The sequence below is a fragment of the Phallusia mammillata genome, chromosome 5 (assembly GCF_965637545.1).
Source record: "Phallusia mammillata chromosome 5, kaPhaMamm4.hap1.1, whole genome shotgun sequence".
Taxonomy (NCBI): Eukaryota; Metazoa; Chordata; class Ascidiacea; order Phlebobranchia; family Ascidiidae; genus Phallusia; species Phallusia mammillata.
Genome location: NC_137256.1, coordinates 8,526,927 through 8,543,703, shown reverse-complemented (window position 1 = coordinate 8,543,703; position 16,777 = coordinate 8,526,927). Strand labels below are relative to the sequence as shown.

Genomic DNA, 16,777 nt, shown 5'->3' with positions numbered 1-16,777 from the left:
ACTTGCAGTCGACTGTGCAGTTTACAGGCGGTCAGGTATCACAACTTAAAGTTATATTAAATTCGAACACGTTAAGTGAGAAACATATGCAACAAAGCTTACCGTGACAGCAATGCACAGAATCACTCGACCGTTTTTACAATTCAGTATATCTTTACAGTTTGCCACTATATTTCACGGGTGACACTAAAACGCTGAAGATTGCGGGACGTCGCGGAAACCGCTAAATATCGGGTAAATTGCTGACGGCTATTAGGGTTGGGTTGAAGTTTTATAATAGTATAAGATTCAAAAAATGCCCCTGCCTAAAACTTATTCAGCTATTTTCTGACATTAGGCAAAAATGCTATTTGCGGGATATTGCGGTACGTGTAGCGTTTACCTCGATGACGTCTATATTTACTCCAAACGCTACAAGAAATAACAATGTATTGATGGATCCTCGTTCTGTCTGCTTAAATTTGTTGAATGCCATCTTCTTGACTTGAACTGCAGCAACATTAATTTGAGACATCCTATATTTAAATCAGCTGAAACATAATGCAAGGTTATCCCTTCACAATTTTATTCTTTACTAAACGTTTATCGTTTCACAATTCCAAAACCTCTCTGATTTCAAGGCGGAAAACGCGCTTTTATAGTCCCACAATGCAACAGTAAACTTCTTCTCTCGCACATAATTACGTTTGTTAATGTTACTTTTACTGGGCAAAGTCCACATTTGCCTTTTTTATGTGTTAAGAATATACTCGAAAACAGGAACAACGTCATTGGGACCGGACATGTATAACTGCGAAATACAAGGCAAAATGTCCCAAAATAGAATATGACTTCACCCATACAAGCAAAACATGTACCTGAAAACCGTGTGAAATGTTCGTTTTATGGACTGTTTGCGTTTGTTCTTCATAATAGCTGCAAACGCTGCTCTAATGCAGCGTGCAAAAGTATAACGTGCAATTCGTGTGAAATATTGCATTTATCTACTTGGTCTGCTACAGACATCTCAGACGAGGAATTTTCACACGGCTAACACAACTACGACAGCATTATACATAACTCCCAATCGCTAACCAGTCGACATGGGCAGAAAGTCAGAAACAGACAAACTCTGATCTCTGACACCCAGCCAGAACTTGGAATTGATATCAAACCACGCTACAGTTCGCGCATGCGCAGGAGTGACGCAACAATCAAACGCTTGTAGTCCAATGCGCAATGAAGCGTAGAACATGAGGTTGCACAAACAACTAACAATAGGCCTACCATACTCTTTATGGGGGACATTTCCTCCTTTTTAACAAAAAACATGTTGTCCTCCAAAGACAAAAAGTGCCCAAATGTCCTCCTTTTCGAAGAATTTCTGACTTTCCAAATACATATGTGACCATTATGCCTTTGAAAACCGCCATATCAGCTTATTTTTTCAAAAAAATTTGCATTTTTTGAAAATACAAGCGTATTTTATGTGATAAACGTTCAACTTTATGCAAACTATTCTATAGCGTCTAATTTCGAAGGCTTTTATTTTGGGGGTGCCCATAAAATACTTTTTTTTCTTTCAACAATGTGTCCTCTTTATTGGGGATGAAAATATGGTAGGCCTAACTAACAATGATGTGCAGTTTAGACCTTCTTGTGCGAGATAGTGAACAGAACACTGACTTTACTAAGAACTATTAGCGCATTATGTTATCATCCACCAATTGTACCATTTACTGTTTTGCGCCCCATTACGTTTTAACGTTGCGCAGCTAATTCCGGCTTGGTGACTGTTCAGTGCCAGAGTGACGCTGAACGTGCTTTCCCAAGCAAAATAATCTCAACTAAAATCATTAGCTACGCGTTTTCAAAGTTGTTAGTTTCGCAGTTTATTTACATCAATTAATGAACATACGATTGTATATTGGTTTTATTTCGCTGGCGGCAGGGGAATATGTAGTAGAGGTTGGGAATCAGTTTTGGCAGCAGCGGAAGATCGTTCTTCTAGAGTGCAATAATCCTCAAGAAACACACATGCAATATTTCTCAAGCGAGCATCTTCGGCTGTTGAAAACTTTTCCATGCAACTTATCAAGGCTGGGCTAATAATTCTAGGTCTTGAAGCAGGTACCACTAGCTGCATAATCAACGTCATAGCAGACAAGACTGTTTCCTTATTCGCGCTACTTAAGCAACGAATTGTTAGTTCAATGGAGTTGGGTATAGCTAATATACTCTCTCGGTTTTTGGCGTCCGCGGCAAGGTTGCAAAGACCGCCAACGCCGAATTCAACAATACTACCGTTGATGTCTTCATCGGTATCCATACAATCCACAAATAAATCTATCACATGTAAATCACGTAGGTACTGAAAATTAATAGGGTCGTACCCAAAGTTGGCTAGGTTAGCTAAGACCTGTTCTTTGGCTTGTTTATCTGTAGTGTCTTGAAATTCGGTGACAAGAGCTTGAAGGTAATCGGGCCTGTTAAGGTCTTTGGAGGTGGTTCGCCTTTTTAAACGTTGGTAGGTGGAAAACATGATTCTATACAGTAGGGAAAACACAATAAAGCAATTGTTTTTTTGCAACAATGACAGTTGGCGTTATTCAGTCTTGCTGCTGGAAGGCTTGTTCATGTTACAAAGGCATCTTGCTACCATAGCAATGCTGAAACAAAAGAGTAAAAACTTGTTAAAGTTGGCAACTTCACAGTTCACTTTAAACAAAACATAACACCACAAAAATCCTGTATAACTCATGTATATCAACAAAAATCATAGAAATATCACTTATATAACCACAATTTCTTTACAAACATTTTTGTTACCTCAAAACAGCCACAAGTCCAGCTGGCATAAACTTCCTGCTGTTGTAGAATCTATATCCCATCAACCCACCAAGAGAGAGAGAAATACCTGTGTGGAAAACATAAGTTTTACACTGTGAATAAAATAACATGCTTAATCGTAAAACAATGCACAGGATGTATTGATTCAATGATGCTTATTGTGCAACAAACATCACAGGCCTCATTCTCTGTCCAGCTACGCAATTTATTTTTTGTGCATGTTTTACAGTTGCTGATGTAGTCCTGCATTATGGCAGAGTGGTTCTAAACTTGTTTTATTTGTTTGTACAACTTTAAAGTCACATATCTATTTTAAAAATCACCTGTCTTTTGAGAAATTATCACTGTCAATTGGGTGTGGTTTAGTGACAAACCGTACCACAGAATTTTTTGTTCTCAAAATAATTTCAATGTTGTGTTTCATTTTAATTCTGTTATTTTAATGTGATTCTTGATTATAAAAACATGAACTTACCCAAAGATAGCCAGATGTCTGATGAATCAACAGATGATCTGTAAGCCCCAAGTCCTGCAAGACCCCCAAACAAAATCCCAGCTCCCAATGATACTGAACTTCCTGTTAACCAAAACAGAAAGGGGTTAAACCAGGGGTGGGCAATCTGCGGCTCGTGGGCCGCATGCAGCCCTTCATTAAAGGTTGTGCGGCCCACAGAGACGCTTGGATTTCAAAAGTACTGGCAAACGAGTCAAATTATTACATATTTTTAAACTAATCAATGTGCCTGATGCTAGTTTTTTACGATCTGGCAAAATGTGGCTAGAATCAAATACGAATTATACTTGTAGTTAAGCATATTTGGTAAGAAACACAGCAAAATCACTTTGTGTGATGAACATGTGCAGCCCAAGATCCAATTTTGACATTTATAATTGGTCCTACAGTAACAAAGGTTGTCCACCCCTGGGTTAAACAATATTTCAGTGGAGTTCTGTCATTTCGCAGATGTGTCTAACATAGTAAAAGCACAAAAAACTTCTTTCAGAACAAAACTATGATCCTATGTTTTATATTTCCTTTGTATGTGTATTGTAGCATACAAGTTTAGCCAAACCTAAGAATGGATTGATTAATCAGTGCTTTTTGAACAAAATTTTTTGACCCATGCCTATTTTTCATTGCTGAAGTCATTTTATGCATCACGAGTGACTGATAGTAAAAACACAACACCACACCTGAAAACAGACATTACCAATAAACCGGAACAACATTATGGACTTAACCAAATCAGGTAAAACAAATAATGTTCCAGATTTTCTTACCAGCTTTTACATATCCAATAATTCCACCAGAAGCCACAGTAGCTGCATAAGCAAATGAAACCCAGTCAAATCCCATAACAACAGTGTATTATAAACCTTACAGGAAGTTCTGAATAGAAATAAAAATAGAGTTTTGCCAAGCAAAAAACGAAAAGGATAAATTTAAAAGGGTAATTATGGAACAACACCAGATTATAAATTAAGCACCAAAGAACAGAATAGGTGGTAGTATACACATCAGAGTACATTTGGATGTCTCATTCTTCTGCACATACAGTATACTGCAAAATTTTTACACAAGTAACACAACTAGGTCAAAATGTACATTTTCGACTTGAAAATGCTACAAGACTGAAAACAGCATGGTTAACAAAACACATGCATATTTAGCACAGTTTAACATGCTTGGTACACCCCCCGGTAGAACATAATCTTGTTTAAAATTGTCACAAACAAATTGAAATTATTATTTTTTTCAACAATCATTTTTTGATAAATTTTTGCCATAATCGTTTCTTACTTTTTTATGAATATGCCACACAATCAAACAGGATTTTTCAATACAACATCACAATAAAAAACAGATCCTTGAAAATTGTTGGTATACCATCTATTTAACACAGGACAAGGCCAAAACATGGGCACAGCATGTTATACATTATAGAACTTTAAATATATTGCACATAGTTTTGTTACAAGCAGTGCATTGTGAATGTAAAATGTGAATCTATTAGTTAAACCAACATTTTGATGAAGAAATGCAGTTGGACACATATTCCTAATTTTGCTCACAATTCACAAATATAGTACATGCAGAAAATAGGTGCATCATGTCATGGTAAAACTCAAATACAATATAGTTTCTTGTCTTTGTATGTGTACAAATACAGTTTGTGTATATATTATCCTGTTTTATTGGCACTGTTGATTGCATGAAGTTTTGCTTAAACATTTGAGAAAAAGGTGTCACTTTTGTCTGCTTGTTGGCCAATGTCTTTCTTTCCAGGTTAATTTGCATATATTTTACCATAGTTGCACATATATTCCAACCTTTGAAAAACAAAGGTAGCAATTTTCAGTGCATTTATTTTCACCACTGAAACCTATTGGGTTTAGGTTTAATTTTATCAAATAGGCTGCAAAACGTCATGGCTAATGAGTGACTAGTGACTTCAGCACTATATTTCACAATGTCTTTAGATTCCTCTTCCTGTCTGTGTTTTAATTCTTCTTCCACTCCTAAGTATTCAGCAACTTTCTCCTTGTAAACTGACCTTTTCTCCACAGCAACTGATGTAGCTCTTTGAATGACCAACACAACGTTTTTGGTTTGTTGTTTGGCGCTTTCCTCTTCAAGGAAAATTTCAATGTCCTTGATTGGCAAACTGTTCTCAATAGTTTCATCTTCTTGGCGTACAATAAACAGAGAGGATTCAGTTAAAGCAAGAACCACTTTAATGTCAACGCTCAGCATTTTAGCATTTAATATAGCAACTACAGACGCTGGCGATTGAACGTCCGATTCAACAACTTTGCTTGTAAATTTTGTCAAAGAGCTTTGGCATAAACTGGATTGGGTAGATGCTGCTGAATACTTCCTCTGCTTGTAGATCTCAAGACCAGCCTTGCGTAAAATGCTTTCTCCTGCTTTTGACACCATTCCTGCTGCACCACCTATTGGTCGTGTCATAACATGAACGATCGCTTTCCCAATTCCTCCAACATAACCTTGTCTTTCTTCTTTGTTTCTTTTATTACCATGTTTCAAGAGGATGCCTATTTCACCAGAATCTAAAGCACTTTGTTGCATTACATCAGGAGTTGGGCCAAGATTTCTTGATATGCCGGTAGCAATGTTGGTGATTGAGCGCAGAGTACCAGAAGAGAAGTGTTTCAAAAGGGAAGAAACACCTTGTGCGAAGCCACCAATAAAAGCAGTGGGTCCCTTCGTTAGTCCTTGATATGGGAGAAGCACAAGGTCAGTGACACCTTGCATAAAACTTCTCAGTGTTGTAGCAGGGTTGCCAAGAATGTCAAGGGATCCCAATATCCATCCTGCACCATAGACTGCATCAGCAACATAGTGTCTTGTTATTTCTTGTATCAGCTCGTTTGTTGTAGTGTCGAGGTCACAGCAAACAAACTTGGAAAATGATATCGCACCGCGATCGACTGAAACATACAGCTTCACATCTGCTCTGAGACTTAGTAGCAAGACAAATGGATGAATTGTTAAAGTTGTAAACCTCAGTGGATTACGAAACAATGCTGCCTCGTTTCTAACTGAAGCTGAAAACGTATCGCCAGTTGCTGTACTGGCACTAGTTCCAAGATGTGTAGAGTCAACATATGACTGTAACAGGGAGGACAAAACCTTAGCCAGTATGCTTTCAAGTTTAAGTTGTACAGCACCTGTATGTACATCAATGGTATCCAGGTGAAGTTTATCGGTTAAAGTCAAATCAACCAGGAGAGCTTTTTCGATGCTGCTTGATGTGTATGGCAAGCATGACCACATGAATACAGGAAACTCAGGCACTGCAAAAAGTTGATTGTCCATTTGGAAGTCGCCCACGGAAAACTGCACATACCAAGCTTTTGACAGTGGGTCGCTGACAGCTTTGAACATCACATCATGAAAACAAACATGGACCACATCTGTTCGCTGATTCTGATTGTTGACATCATCAAGCAAAACAATTTTACAATCCTTGATATTTAAATGGCAGTTAAATGATTTTTGTCCCTCTTCTCGATCAGCAGTTTCTTCTCTGTCTTTGGTGTCGGTTTTGACTTGAAGCAAGATAGAGCCATGTTGGCGAGACACTTGGATCGGTCTTGTGCCCAAGCCTGGAATATTAATTTCTGTTTTGTATTCAATGTCTGGAATGAGCACACTTACACAGCCCCTTTCGTCTGGAGCAGAAAACAATAGGTTGATAGAGCGATAAATGCGACGACATTTTGGGAAGCTTTCAGCATCCATGTAGCTCTCAAAAGGAACACAACCACCAGGAGGCACAGTGTAGTTAAGGACACTGCTTTTGTGGTCAGTTACTTCTGAGAAACAAAAACTGCTGGTTGTCAGGTTTTCAACTTGGTATCTACAATGTGTTGCATCATTTAGTACAATAAAGTAGTGCTCATCTTCAGAATGTTTAGTAACAATCATTTGACTGTTACCTCCATCTTTCTCCTTACTGTAGAAATCCGCTAATCGCTTTGAGAAGTCGTCTCCCACTGACACAACAGCAGTTTGTCCATTAACAAAAAATGCAACGCATCGATCAGCTAAGAGCATTTCCATGCGGGAGTCACTTCCACCATTGTCAACGCAAATAAATGAAGATGATGTTTCCTCTGGTGATGCAACTACAGGAGTAGGACTTTCAAGCTCATCACTACTTTCTTCATTTACTGATGCTTCTACCTGCCAAGCAAGCAAAGGGACAGGGGACGTTGTATTAATTTCAACAGCCGTACTCCTTTCTGACATTATTTCATCTTGTTGGTTAGCACAGCCCTTGACTAATATGTGTGGTCTGCTGGTTGACATGTTGATAAACCACCACGTTGAAGATATTGTTAAAATTCTGATACCATGTCGAACACATGATTTTAAAGTAAAATCTAACAGCATGTTTTGTTTTTTCAAATATATGCTGTGGATGCTTTCGGAAAGGATGTGGCCAGCTTGTAGTGAATTCATCCTGGCTGGATGATCTGTGTGAACGTCATCATGTAACAAGAGCTTTTGGCTGCATGAACTATTGCTTGTCCGTATGTGAAAAGGTCCAGTGAAGTGATGAGGGACTGTCACATCACCTGGCTGTATGATACTTGTGCCATTTTCTTGTGACACGATACATATCACTTCGCTAGTGTCATTCACTACCAGGCACCATGGCGTTATCTCGATCAAAAGAGAGTTGGCGTACATTGACAAGTTAGCATGAATATTCCCATCCCCAGCAGACCATGGATCATTTCCGGTACCTTCATACGACGGCGTGTTATAAGGGTAGTAGTTCTGAAGAGTGCAGAGAGGCTTGTCTAGATAGTGAGTCTCGTCCATTGAGTACACCAAGGAGCTATGAATAGGCACCTTTGCATCGAACGGTGACTGGTTTTCATTAAGTTGCACAGTAAGATGGTGAGTAGTGTTGGGAGGCAACTGTAGTAAAGGAATCTCATTGCCCCCTCCTGCAAGTTTGATTGAAGTTGTAGCCTGTTTGCTCCTAGTGTCTACGTGTAGATACGCTGGTTTCGGTAAATGGGATCGCACCATGAAATGTGGCATTAGGACAAGAACATCGACAAGCTGTGATTTGTGATAACACACCTGGCTATGTAAAACTTCCTTCTCCAGATTGGGAAAGTACATTGACATTGTGTTGCCATTGGTTTTCAATAAATCTGCAACAATGAGTTTCATTGGGTCATAGTTCGTTTTGGGCACTTTAAAGGAAACTGAAGATACTGCATCAAGTGAAGACAGAATTTCTACTTTACAGTCCGCTGGAACAGTGTAATTTTCCCTATGGTCATTTGTGAACAACAACTGACACTGAATTTCAATTGGCAATCTGTTAACTAAACGAGTTTGCCCATGAAAGTCGACACAAGTTTTTGCTGCATTCTGTTTCTCTACAGACACAATAACTGATTTCGATTGGTCGATGTCAAGAGAAAAACTATCCTGCTTAGCAATGGAAAATGAATTTGTCCAGTTCCAGTCCGGTATTCCTTCTGTTGTTACATGAAGTTTCAAGTCAACTTTATGTGTTCTCCAGTAGTAGTTAACAGTGGATTTAGGTACCAAGGTAAGGTATTCATCCGTGAGAGCCTGGCCAAACACCAACGTCTCCAATGTGTTGTTACATAAAGTTATGCAGCTTTTTTGCATGGGTGAAGCCTGGGAACCAAGTAACTCTTCCTGTATGTAGCTGTATGCATGTAAAATCTTTTGGCTAACATTCAATTCTGTTATATCATCACAAACGCAATGACAGTCAACAGAATCTACATCCTTCTTTATTTTTACTTGAAAGCTGTTGGGTTGAAGTACTGGAAGCCATGTAAGGTTGGTGAAGTCTATAACATCCAAGGAACACACAATTGAACTGTTAACAACGCTTAACATGTCATCATCATGAAACCAAAGCCTTGCAGAGGCATCCAAGCTCTGGACTTTGAATCTTATGCATTGAATTTCATCATCTGAAAGAGTGAGTTCTATATCATCAGTTAACAATTGCAATGTAAAGTTAGGAACAAATCGAGTGTTAAACATACTCTCCACTTGCATTGCAGCAGCAAGAGACATTGGAGAAACAGTGCTTGTGTTAGTGCTGTCAATCATAACTCTCCATTGACACGAGCACAGGACTTGGTGAAAAGGAGTCGAATCATCAAATAGGGTAAAATCGACATGTTTCGATTCCGAAAGTTGGAATTTTTGCACAACTTCAAAAGCTGATTTTGTTTCATTAAAGCATTCAAGTCTGCAGCTAATGACATCGCTCTCTGAAGTATTAAATGGAATTGGTGTAATATAGACATGTTTTATTGCATGAGGCTTTTCATAGCACCAAGCCATTGAACACATGTTCGGCTCATTAGAGAACACAATTTGGTTAGCCACAGGAGTTTGTTCATTAGCCACAACATAAGTGTAATTTCCGGTACGAAGGTCATCAAGACTTGTCACACAAACAGTCTTATCATCAAATTCTGTTGCTACTGCAGGAACTCTTCTTGGACTCGAGTTAGTAGTTTCCTGCTGCAAGCTGTTAACCCATGTTTGGACACTTCGTTGAAGATTTGTCACACATGATAAGATGCTTTTGCTCACAGACATATTAGTTGGAGATAGGTTGAGCAACACATTGAAAAGGGTTTGTTGCATATTCCTTACTACATTGGCACAAAAGTTTGCATGCAGTGTCACAGGATAAAGCATTGGCTTAAACTCACTATCACTTGTTTTTATTCTAACAGATGCATTGGAGACCATCGCTGAACCAGACACCTTATGACTAGTCACTTGACTATTTGCCTTTACGTCTGAAATCGAGCCACGGAGAATACTTTCAGAGCCAATAATTTCAATGACAATTTGTTTTGTTTCCAATGAAAAGGCAGGAATTTGAGTGAGTAGACTTTCTGTTCCAACTGCAGGCTCTACAACAGAAGTAATGCTGGACTTTTGGGTCACAATAAAACTTTGAAGATCTTTAAGAACACAAAACAAAGCTGACTGTAATGAAATTTTCACTGGTCGGCCAATTTTCGCTTTAATGCTGGCCTTGGTGGTTAGGAAATGTTGCACATTGATGGTACAAAGGGAGGGTGGTACACCAGTTCTTTTGTCGTTGTCCCCAGACTTTGTTTCAATAAAACTCAGCGGGAATTTCAAATCCTTGTCTGAGGCACAGATATCTTGTGAATTTTCGTCTGCCAAGTTCATGGCAACATCATGAAACTGAAACTCCAGTTTTTGCTGTGTTCTAGACACATGGACAACCATGGAGGGTTCAAACATTTCCAAAACACACATTGGTTTCACTTTTGTACTTTGTGCATCCACTAGATACTGATACACTAAGATTTTTACATTGTGTGCAGCCACAAGGCCATCACCAACTAATCCAACCGTGGTTGGTACAACAGGCTTTTCAGTAACATGGGATGCACTGCCTACACTTAAGCCACTATCACCTGGAGTCTCATGTTCTCTTGGGCTTAACAGAATAGCTGTGTCCATTTGAAATGTAGCAATATACATATGAGTCCAGTCTGCAAAAAGGTTTGTCACTGCATCCAGTTGCATTTTGGTGACATGCAATACAACATCGCTGGCAAAACTTGCTTCAAAAGAAGGTGCACACATGATTATCCACTTTTGTTGTTTGTTGCGGTACCATATTGAGGGAGCGACCGTAATTTGGAAATCAAACTCCTGCAAAATAGGATGAAAAAGTGGGTCTATTTGTGGTCCAACTTTACCAGCCATATTCCATTGAAGAGCTGGATTCTCATATGGCATTGGTTGTTTTAGGTAAGTTGAAACTTCACTCCAATTTGTTGTTCCAACACTAATATCATCAAGGGATAATTCAAGCTGTTTGTCCTCCAATGCACTTCCAACACTTTGCAGCAGGCCTGAGGTCCCAGCTTTTTTGTAGATGGCAGGGGCAAGCACTAGTCTTGTAAGGGGATTAGGTGGGTGTGGATTCACTTCCAATTTGCTTAAACAAACAATCAGAACATCATCGAGAGAAGATTTAGTAGTTGCACTCGGTAGAAAAATTCTTGCTCCAGCTAGCATGAAGTACAGTACAGGCATTTCCAAACTTTTTGTTTTCTTCACTGTGGTTTGTTTCTTAGCTTGATTTAGGACTCCAAACATCCCTAGGAGCGGTGTAAACACTGGAAGGAGGCCAGCTATAATTTCAGGGCATATTAGGAAATCAAAAGCCTGAATGGAGCATATTACTTCACTGACACATTGTCTAAGGTTTACAGGAGGAGTAGCAGCATCGCTATTGGCTACAACTGATGAGTTAGCAACATCCAAGCTGTCCTGTGACTCTTCCTGAAGATGGCGCTGGTAGTCGGCAGTTAAAGCTTGAGTGAATGTTACCTCACAAAATTTTCTCTGCTGCAAGGTTTCACGACTCTCGGTTTTTGCATGGGACAGTTTTGTTGGTTTGTATGTCCGAACAAGCACAGGTAGTTTTGCAAATATTGGGGTAAGCAAGATTCCTAAGTCATCAGACTCATTCCAATCACCGTCTACTTTTATAAGATGGTGTACCCTGCAGCCAGAGCAGCAAGACATCAACTTCAGATACACATTTTGGTAGTCAAGAGAAAGACTCACATCTTCAACAGTAAGAGTAGTTTTGCTTTTGGTTTGACTATACACTGAAAATGTGAAGCGTGATAGAGTACATTGTAGCCAAACAGTGCATGACACTTTTTTGGGTACTTCTGCATTTACCAGTGCACTTAGATTTGACTTTGAGTCATCCCTCATTTGCGTAGTTGCTGGAGTATCAGACACATTAGAGGGATGGACTGCACTGTCCTTGTTTGAAGCTTTATGAACCACAGAAGGCACCATACAGTTGGCTTGCATAGATCCAATAGTAGTAAGTGCCAATGTACTAAGTTTAGCCAACATTTCAACTTGAGCCTGTGATACTTTAATTTCAATCGGTTCAACATCCAAATGTATTGCAAAATTGGGAACGGTGGTTTCCTTTTTTGGTGGAGTAACCACTAACCTGCATGTTGCAGAATAAGCATGAGCAATATGTAGTGTTCTGCATTTTTGATCAACCTTATCGCATAGTACTGTAAACACTTCAGCCCTTTCCATGGTAAAGTTGAAGGTTCCAAATTCAGAGTATGGGTTCACTTGTACACCTTCTACAAGCAGTTGAGGCACAATTGGGACTTGTTTATGACCAGAGGTAAATACAGAAGTTTCTGGAAGTACCAAATGCAACCCTGGTGTGTTTTCGAATGGCAAGGAAGCTAAATCATTTCTTTTGTGCTCCTTGCTAGCTACACACACTTTAATGCCTCTGCAACGGAACTGAACGACAAACTTTTGTTTCAAACCCAAGTAGCTCTGCTGTTGTACATTATCACTTTTGTTTGTGGTTGTTTCATCAAGGAGATATGGAATTAAATGTTTTGGAACAACATTCGGTAAGAGTGAGGCAACCTTCCATAGTTTATTCAAAACTGACACATGAAGTTGGTGCATGTTGACAAGGATGCAGCCGTTTTCTGAATCTGTAAACGGAATCTGCAAATACACAGCAAGCCAGTTTGTTTTTTCATCACAACTTGGAGAGTTTCCAACAGTGAGATCAGAAATCCCTGCGGTTTTTGCAAGAGACACAAGATCGCCACTGACTTTGTGCCAACTCACATTGACATTTTTAACAGCAGTGGCCACTGACATGTTCGAGAATGTGTTGTTGCATTCCGCAATGATTCCAGTCAAAGATAAAAGGAACTTATCAGAAGAAGCAATGAAAGTCTGTTCAAGAAAGCAAACATCTAACACTGGGTCCACATCTTTTCCTTTTTGAAACAATTGCAGCCAAGAATCTAGCACGTGGCACACCATCTCAAACTGAATTGGAGATGTTGATATAAGTATTTCATTAAGAAAGCTTTTAATTTGTGTATGGAGCATTGAGAGTCTGTCCTGCCAATGCTCAGTTCCTTGTAGGCAATAAGATTCGAGCATAAATGATTTTAACTCTGAAACGACAGATCCTGAACATTTCATATCAGTTTCTTCTGCTGGGTCAACATTTACAGAACTCAGATTTATTTGTACAGATTCGAACTTTCCTGAATAACAAGTGTTACAGGTTTGCATGAGTTTTGTTGGTGGAGAATGGAAATAGGAAAGATATGCTGCAAGGTGATGTGCATACATTGGCTGCTTCATGGTAAAGCTGCAACTAGGAATATACACAGCTATACATGGCAATCTCGCTCCATACATATCAGTGTGTACATGTGGATGTGTATCACTACTTTTGGCCAACAGATCGACACGATGAAACTGCTTTGCCTTGTAGCTGTGTGGTTGGAGATGTAAAGCTGGAAAAATAATGGTAAAATTCTGTAGCTGAAACACTGCATTTCTGGCTGGTACAAAATGTAGAATCTTCATTTCATCAAGTTTTTCTGGTCTCTTCACATGGTGTTTCACAGCAAGTGGGTATGTTTTAAATGTGTGATTTTCAGCCCATCTTTTCAGAACATCGAAGCAAGTGACAAAATGGCTCCCAGCAAGAATTTTGCTTTCACTTCCACCTACTACAAATGTCTTCCAAGATCTTTCTCGTACATTGTTCCATTCTGATACATCTGTGAGTTTAATATACCTCAAGTAATCATTAAAGTCTTCCTCTTCGGCAGTTTCTTGGTTTCGACCATCAGCTGCTATGTAAAGATACTTTGCAATAAAGGCTTTGGGATTATTTTGAGCTTCTTCTGCAAAATATGCATCTTTTGTCAAAGGGTAGTTGAATGGCACATTGTTGTTTTCTGGGGATCGAAAATCAAACAGTGAATTGGCTGAAAAACCGAGCATTGATCCACTTGCATAGCCAAGTAAAATACTGTTATCTCCAAATTCATCTTGTACATTTGTGAGGTTCTGCCTTGCTACTGCATGAGCACCCTTGCTACAATACATAGAGCATTTAGCTATGGTTGTATCACAAGAAAAAAACTCCAAGCCTCTTGCAACTAGTTCTACACTAAACCCTTGAGCATTCATTTGAAGTATGGGTTCCGACGCTGATGAGCGTGATCGTCTCATTTGGGTTGCACTGGCTGGTTGAGACGGTTTGAAACTGACAACAACATTCTTGATGTACAGACCAAATGCTATGATAGGATTGCGAACAGACACCTCATCTAGTTCATCATAATTTACAATAGCCGGCACATATGACCATGCCCAAGAGGCCCAGCCCTGTTGGTTCTCATCACCTTGGTCATTTGTATTGGAATCCATAATCTGTGTTCTGGTAATAAGGATAGTACCATAGTAAATGTGCAAGCAGAGCTGTAATAGGCGAAGAAAAGCAGGCAATTGTGTTTCACTGATTGTGAGGTCATATCTTTCAATCATAAAGTCGTATTTCGTGGCCGACGGCTTTCTGGAAGTGTGCGAAGGGTAAGTGGAATGTTGACGCATTATGATATGGCAGCGAAAAAGCATTGGGTCTTCAAAAGACTCTACACGTCCACTTGTGCCTCGCTTGTCCAGGCATACTGTCATGTCTTTGATTTCAAAAATTCGGCGTAGAAAAGGACTGCCTTCGCTTAAGTCTATAAAAGCAGGTTGCCATGTTTCATCAACTGAATGATATTTGGCAGTTTGTATGTTTACTGAGAGTACTAAATCATCTTCAATGTACTTTAAAATCAAGTTGTTCACCACTATGTTGATATTGTTTTTAATTTTGGTGATCAAACCATCAACATAGGATGGCTGTGGCTGTGTGGCAGGCTTCGTTTCTTCTCTAGTTGGCTTCTTTTCTGGCTTGGAACATTGTAGTTTAAGCACACATTCAACTGTGTTCAGAGTGATAACAACTGCCTCTGAAGCTAGCTTGCTCCAAGGAACATGCATTTTCAGTTCTTGTGCTTGACAACTGACAAAGCTGAATGGAGCCCCAAACAGTTCATTATCCAATGCATCTAGTTTGAACTTCACATTGTGGAGAACTGCATCTCCACCCCACAATGAGAACTGGAGGTTTTGGGGCTCTATGTCCTTAATATACTTGGATAAGTAACTCAGCAAGAAAGGCGACAGATACGATTCCAATCTTAGCATGTTCATCTTGCTTTAATTCTGCAAAAAAATGTGTCAGTTACAAACGCTTCACTTCAAGAGTGTTTGCCAACTTTTATCAATGACATGTTAAATCTGCCAATTTCATAAAAATGAAAGGTTTTCTTTTCATCTAAGTTATATCTTATGGGTCTACATCACAAACAGATAGGAGAACATTGATTGACCTTCTTTATTACTTGCTCGTTTAGCAAACAGCATACCTCAATGCAAATAAATAGATTTCACTCCTTGCTTGAATGTGTTGGATATGAAACTGGGATTAGTTCTAAAAACACACAAACTACATTAGAATAAAGATACAAGTAGATTTTTATTTGTCTACAACAGAATTTAGTATTCGTATTTTTATCAAACAGGCCTACCATTGTCATTTTGTTACAATTCCTCATGTGGAAAAACATCTCGCTTCTGGGTATGTAAGCAACCGTGGTAAACCTGGTAAAAAACGTTTTTATTTGCATCAGGGGACAAAGTTTAGAATGCATGTTAGGTCAAAAGTCAATATAAGTTTAGTGGATAAAGTATTACAAAAAAAGGTGAATGCAATTTCACCAAAAGTAAGACCGAAAATGTATTTAAGTTTATATTTTTACATGCACGTCTTATTTGTCACGTGACTGAAAAAAACAGAAATGCTGAACAGTGAACACAATGTACTGTCACTGTCATCCTGCTTATACTGACCAGTTTTCAGGTTTATAAAATCACATTCGTCGATCAATTAGATAAATATTTGTTCTTCCTTCTGAACCAACTTGATCGGTACAATAGTTAATCCTTATTTATTGACAATCTTGCATGTTTTGCAAGCACATTACATTTGGACTCGGAGTGACGTTAGTGTTGTTTCATGGTTGAGCGATTCTGAGAATAGCGTTGGGAAATCATAGACAACTTACCAGAGTGAAAGTTATCTTTAAAAAACATGAGAATCATAAGTTTTTGCACAACGCCCGGAGAAAGGTAATTTAAAAAAAAACATGAAGCACCTCAAAAACAATTGTAGAAATGAATAAAATTGGGCAAAATCGTTACAGTCACAATTGTAAAAGGTGTTATGAACTTCTCTGTAAACATTTACACCTTACCTATAACATACAGGTGCATTATGACTTTATAGTAAACATTATTGTATGATATTTTGTAACGAATCCATTTACAAAGTTTTTGCGTCCAATTTTATTTTCACCTTTAACCTCCTAAATACGATTTTTATGTTAAACTGCTGACTGGCTCGAACGAACGAACACGTCAAACTGG

At 38.8% G+C, this 16,777-nt stretch overlaps 3 protein-coding genes across 4 annotated transcripts; all 3 read right to left on the bottom strand.

The window, feature by feature from the left end:
• Positions 1-1,846: 1,846 nt before the first annotated feature.
• LOC145230483 (armadillo repeat-containing protein 7-like) lies at positions 1,847-2,521 on the bottom strand. Its single transcript, XM_080095912.1, has one exon. It carries the CDS (start codon positions 2,519-2,521, stop codon positions 1,913-1,915), a length of 609 nt encoding a protein of 202 aa, XP_079952038.1. The 3' UTR covers positions 1,847-1,912.
• On the bottom strand, positions 2,450-4,187 carry LOC145230484 (transmembrane protein 14C-like). The gene is made up of 4 exons (XM_080095914.1): positions 4,111-4,187; positions 3,305-3,406; positions 2,809-2,896; positions 2,450-2,648 (listed from the first exon to the last, which is right to left on the bottom strand). Exons 1-4 carry the CDS (start codon positions 4,184-4,186, stop codon positions 2,585-2,587), a joined length of 330 nt encoding a protein of 109 aa, XP_079952040.1. The 5' UTR covers position 4,187; the 3' UTR covers positions 2,450-2,584.
• A 30-nt stretch (positions 4,188-4,217) lies between these two features.
• LOC145230479 (intermembrane lipid transfer protein VPS13B-like) lies at positions 4,218-16,392 on the bottom strand. Of its 2 annotated transcripts, none has more exons than XM_080095909.1 (4): positions 16,202-16,392; positions 15,880-15,952; positions 15,718-15,797; positions 4,218-15,514 (listed from the first exon to the last, which is right to left on the bottom strand). In XM_080095909.1, the coding sequence occupies exon 4, from the start codon at positions 15,500-15,502 to the stop codon at positions 5,201-5,203; it is 10,302 nt and encodes a 3,433-aa protein (XP_079952035.1). In that variant the 5' UTR covers positions 15,503-15,514; positions 15,718-15,797; positions 15,880-15,952; positions 16,202-16,392; the 3' UTR covers positions 4,218-5,200. The 2 variants fall into 2 exon arrangements, with proteins under 2 accessions (XP_079952035.1, XP_079952034.1); XM_080095908.1 differs by having other exon boundaries at positions 15,718-15,782.
• Between the last annotated feature and the right edge of the window lie 385 nt (positions 16,393-16,777).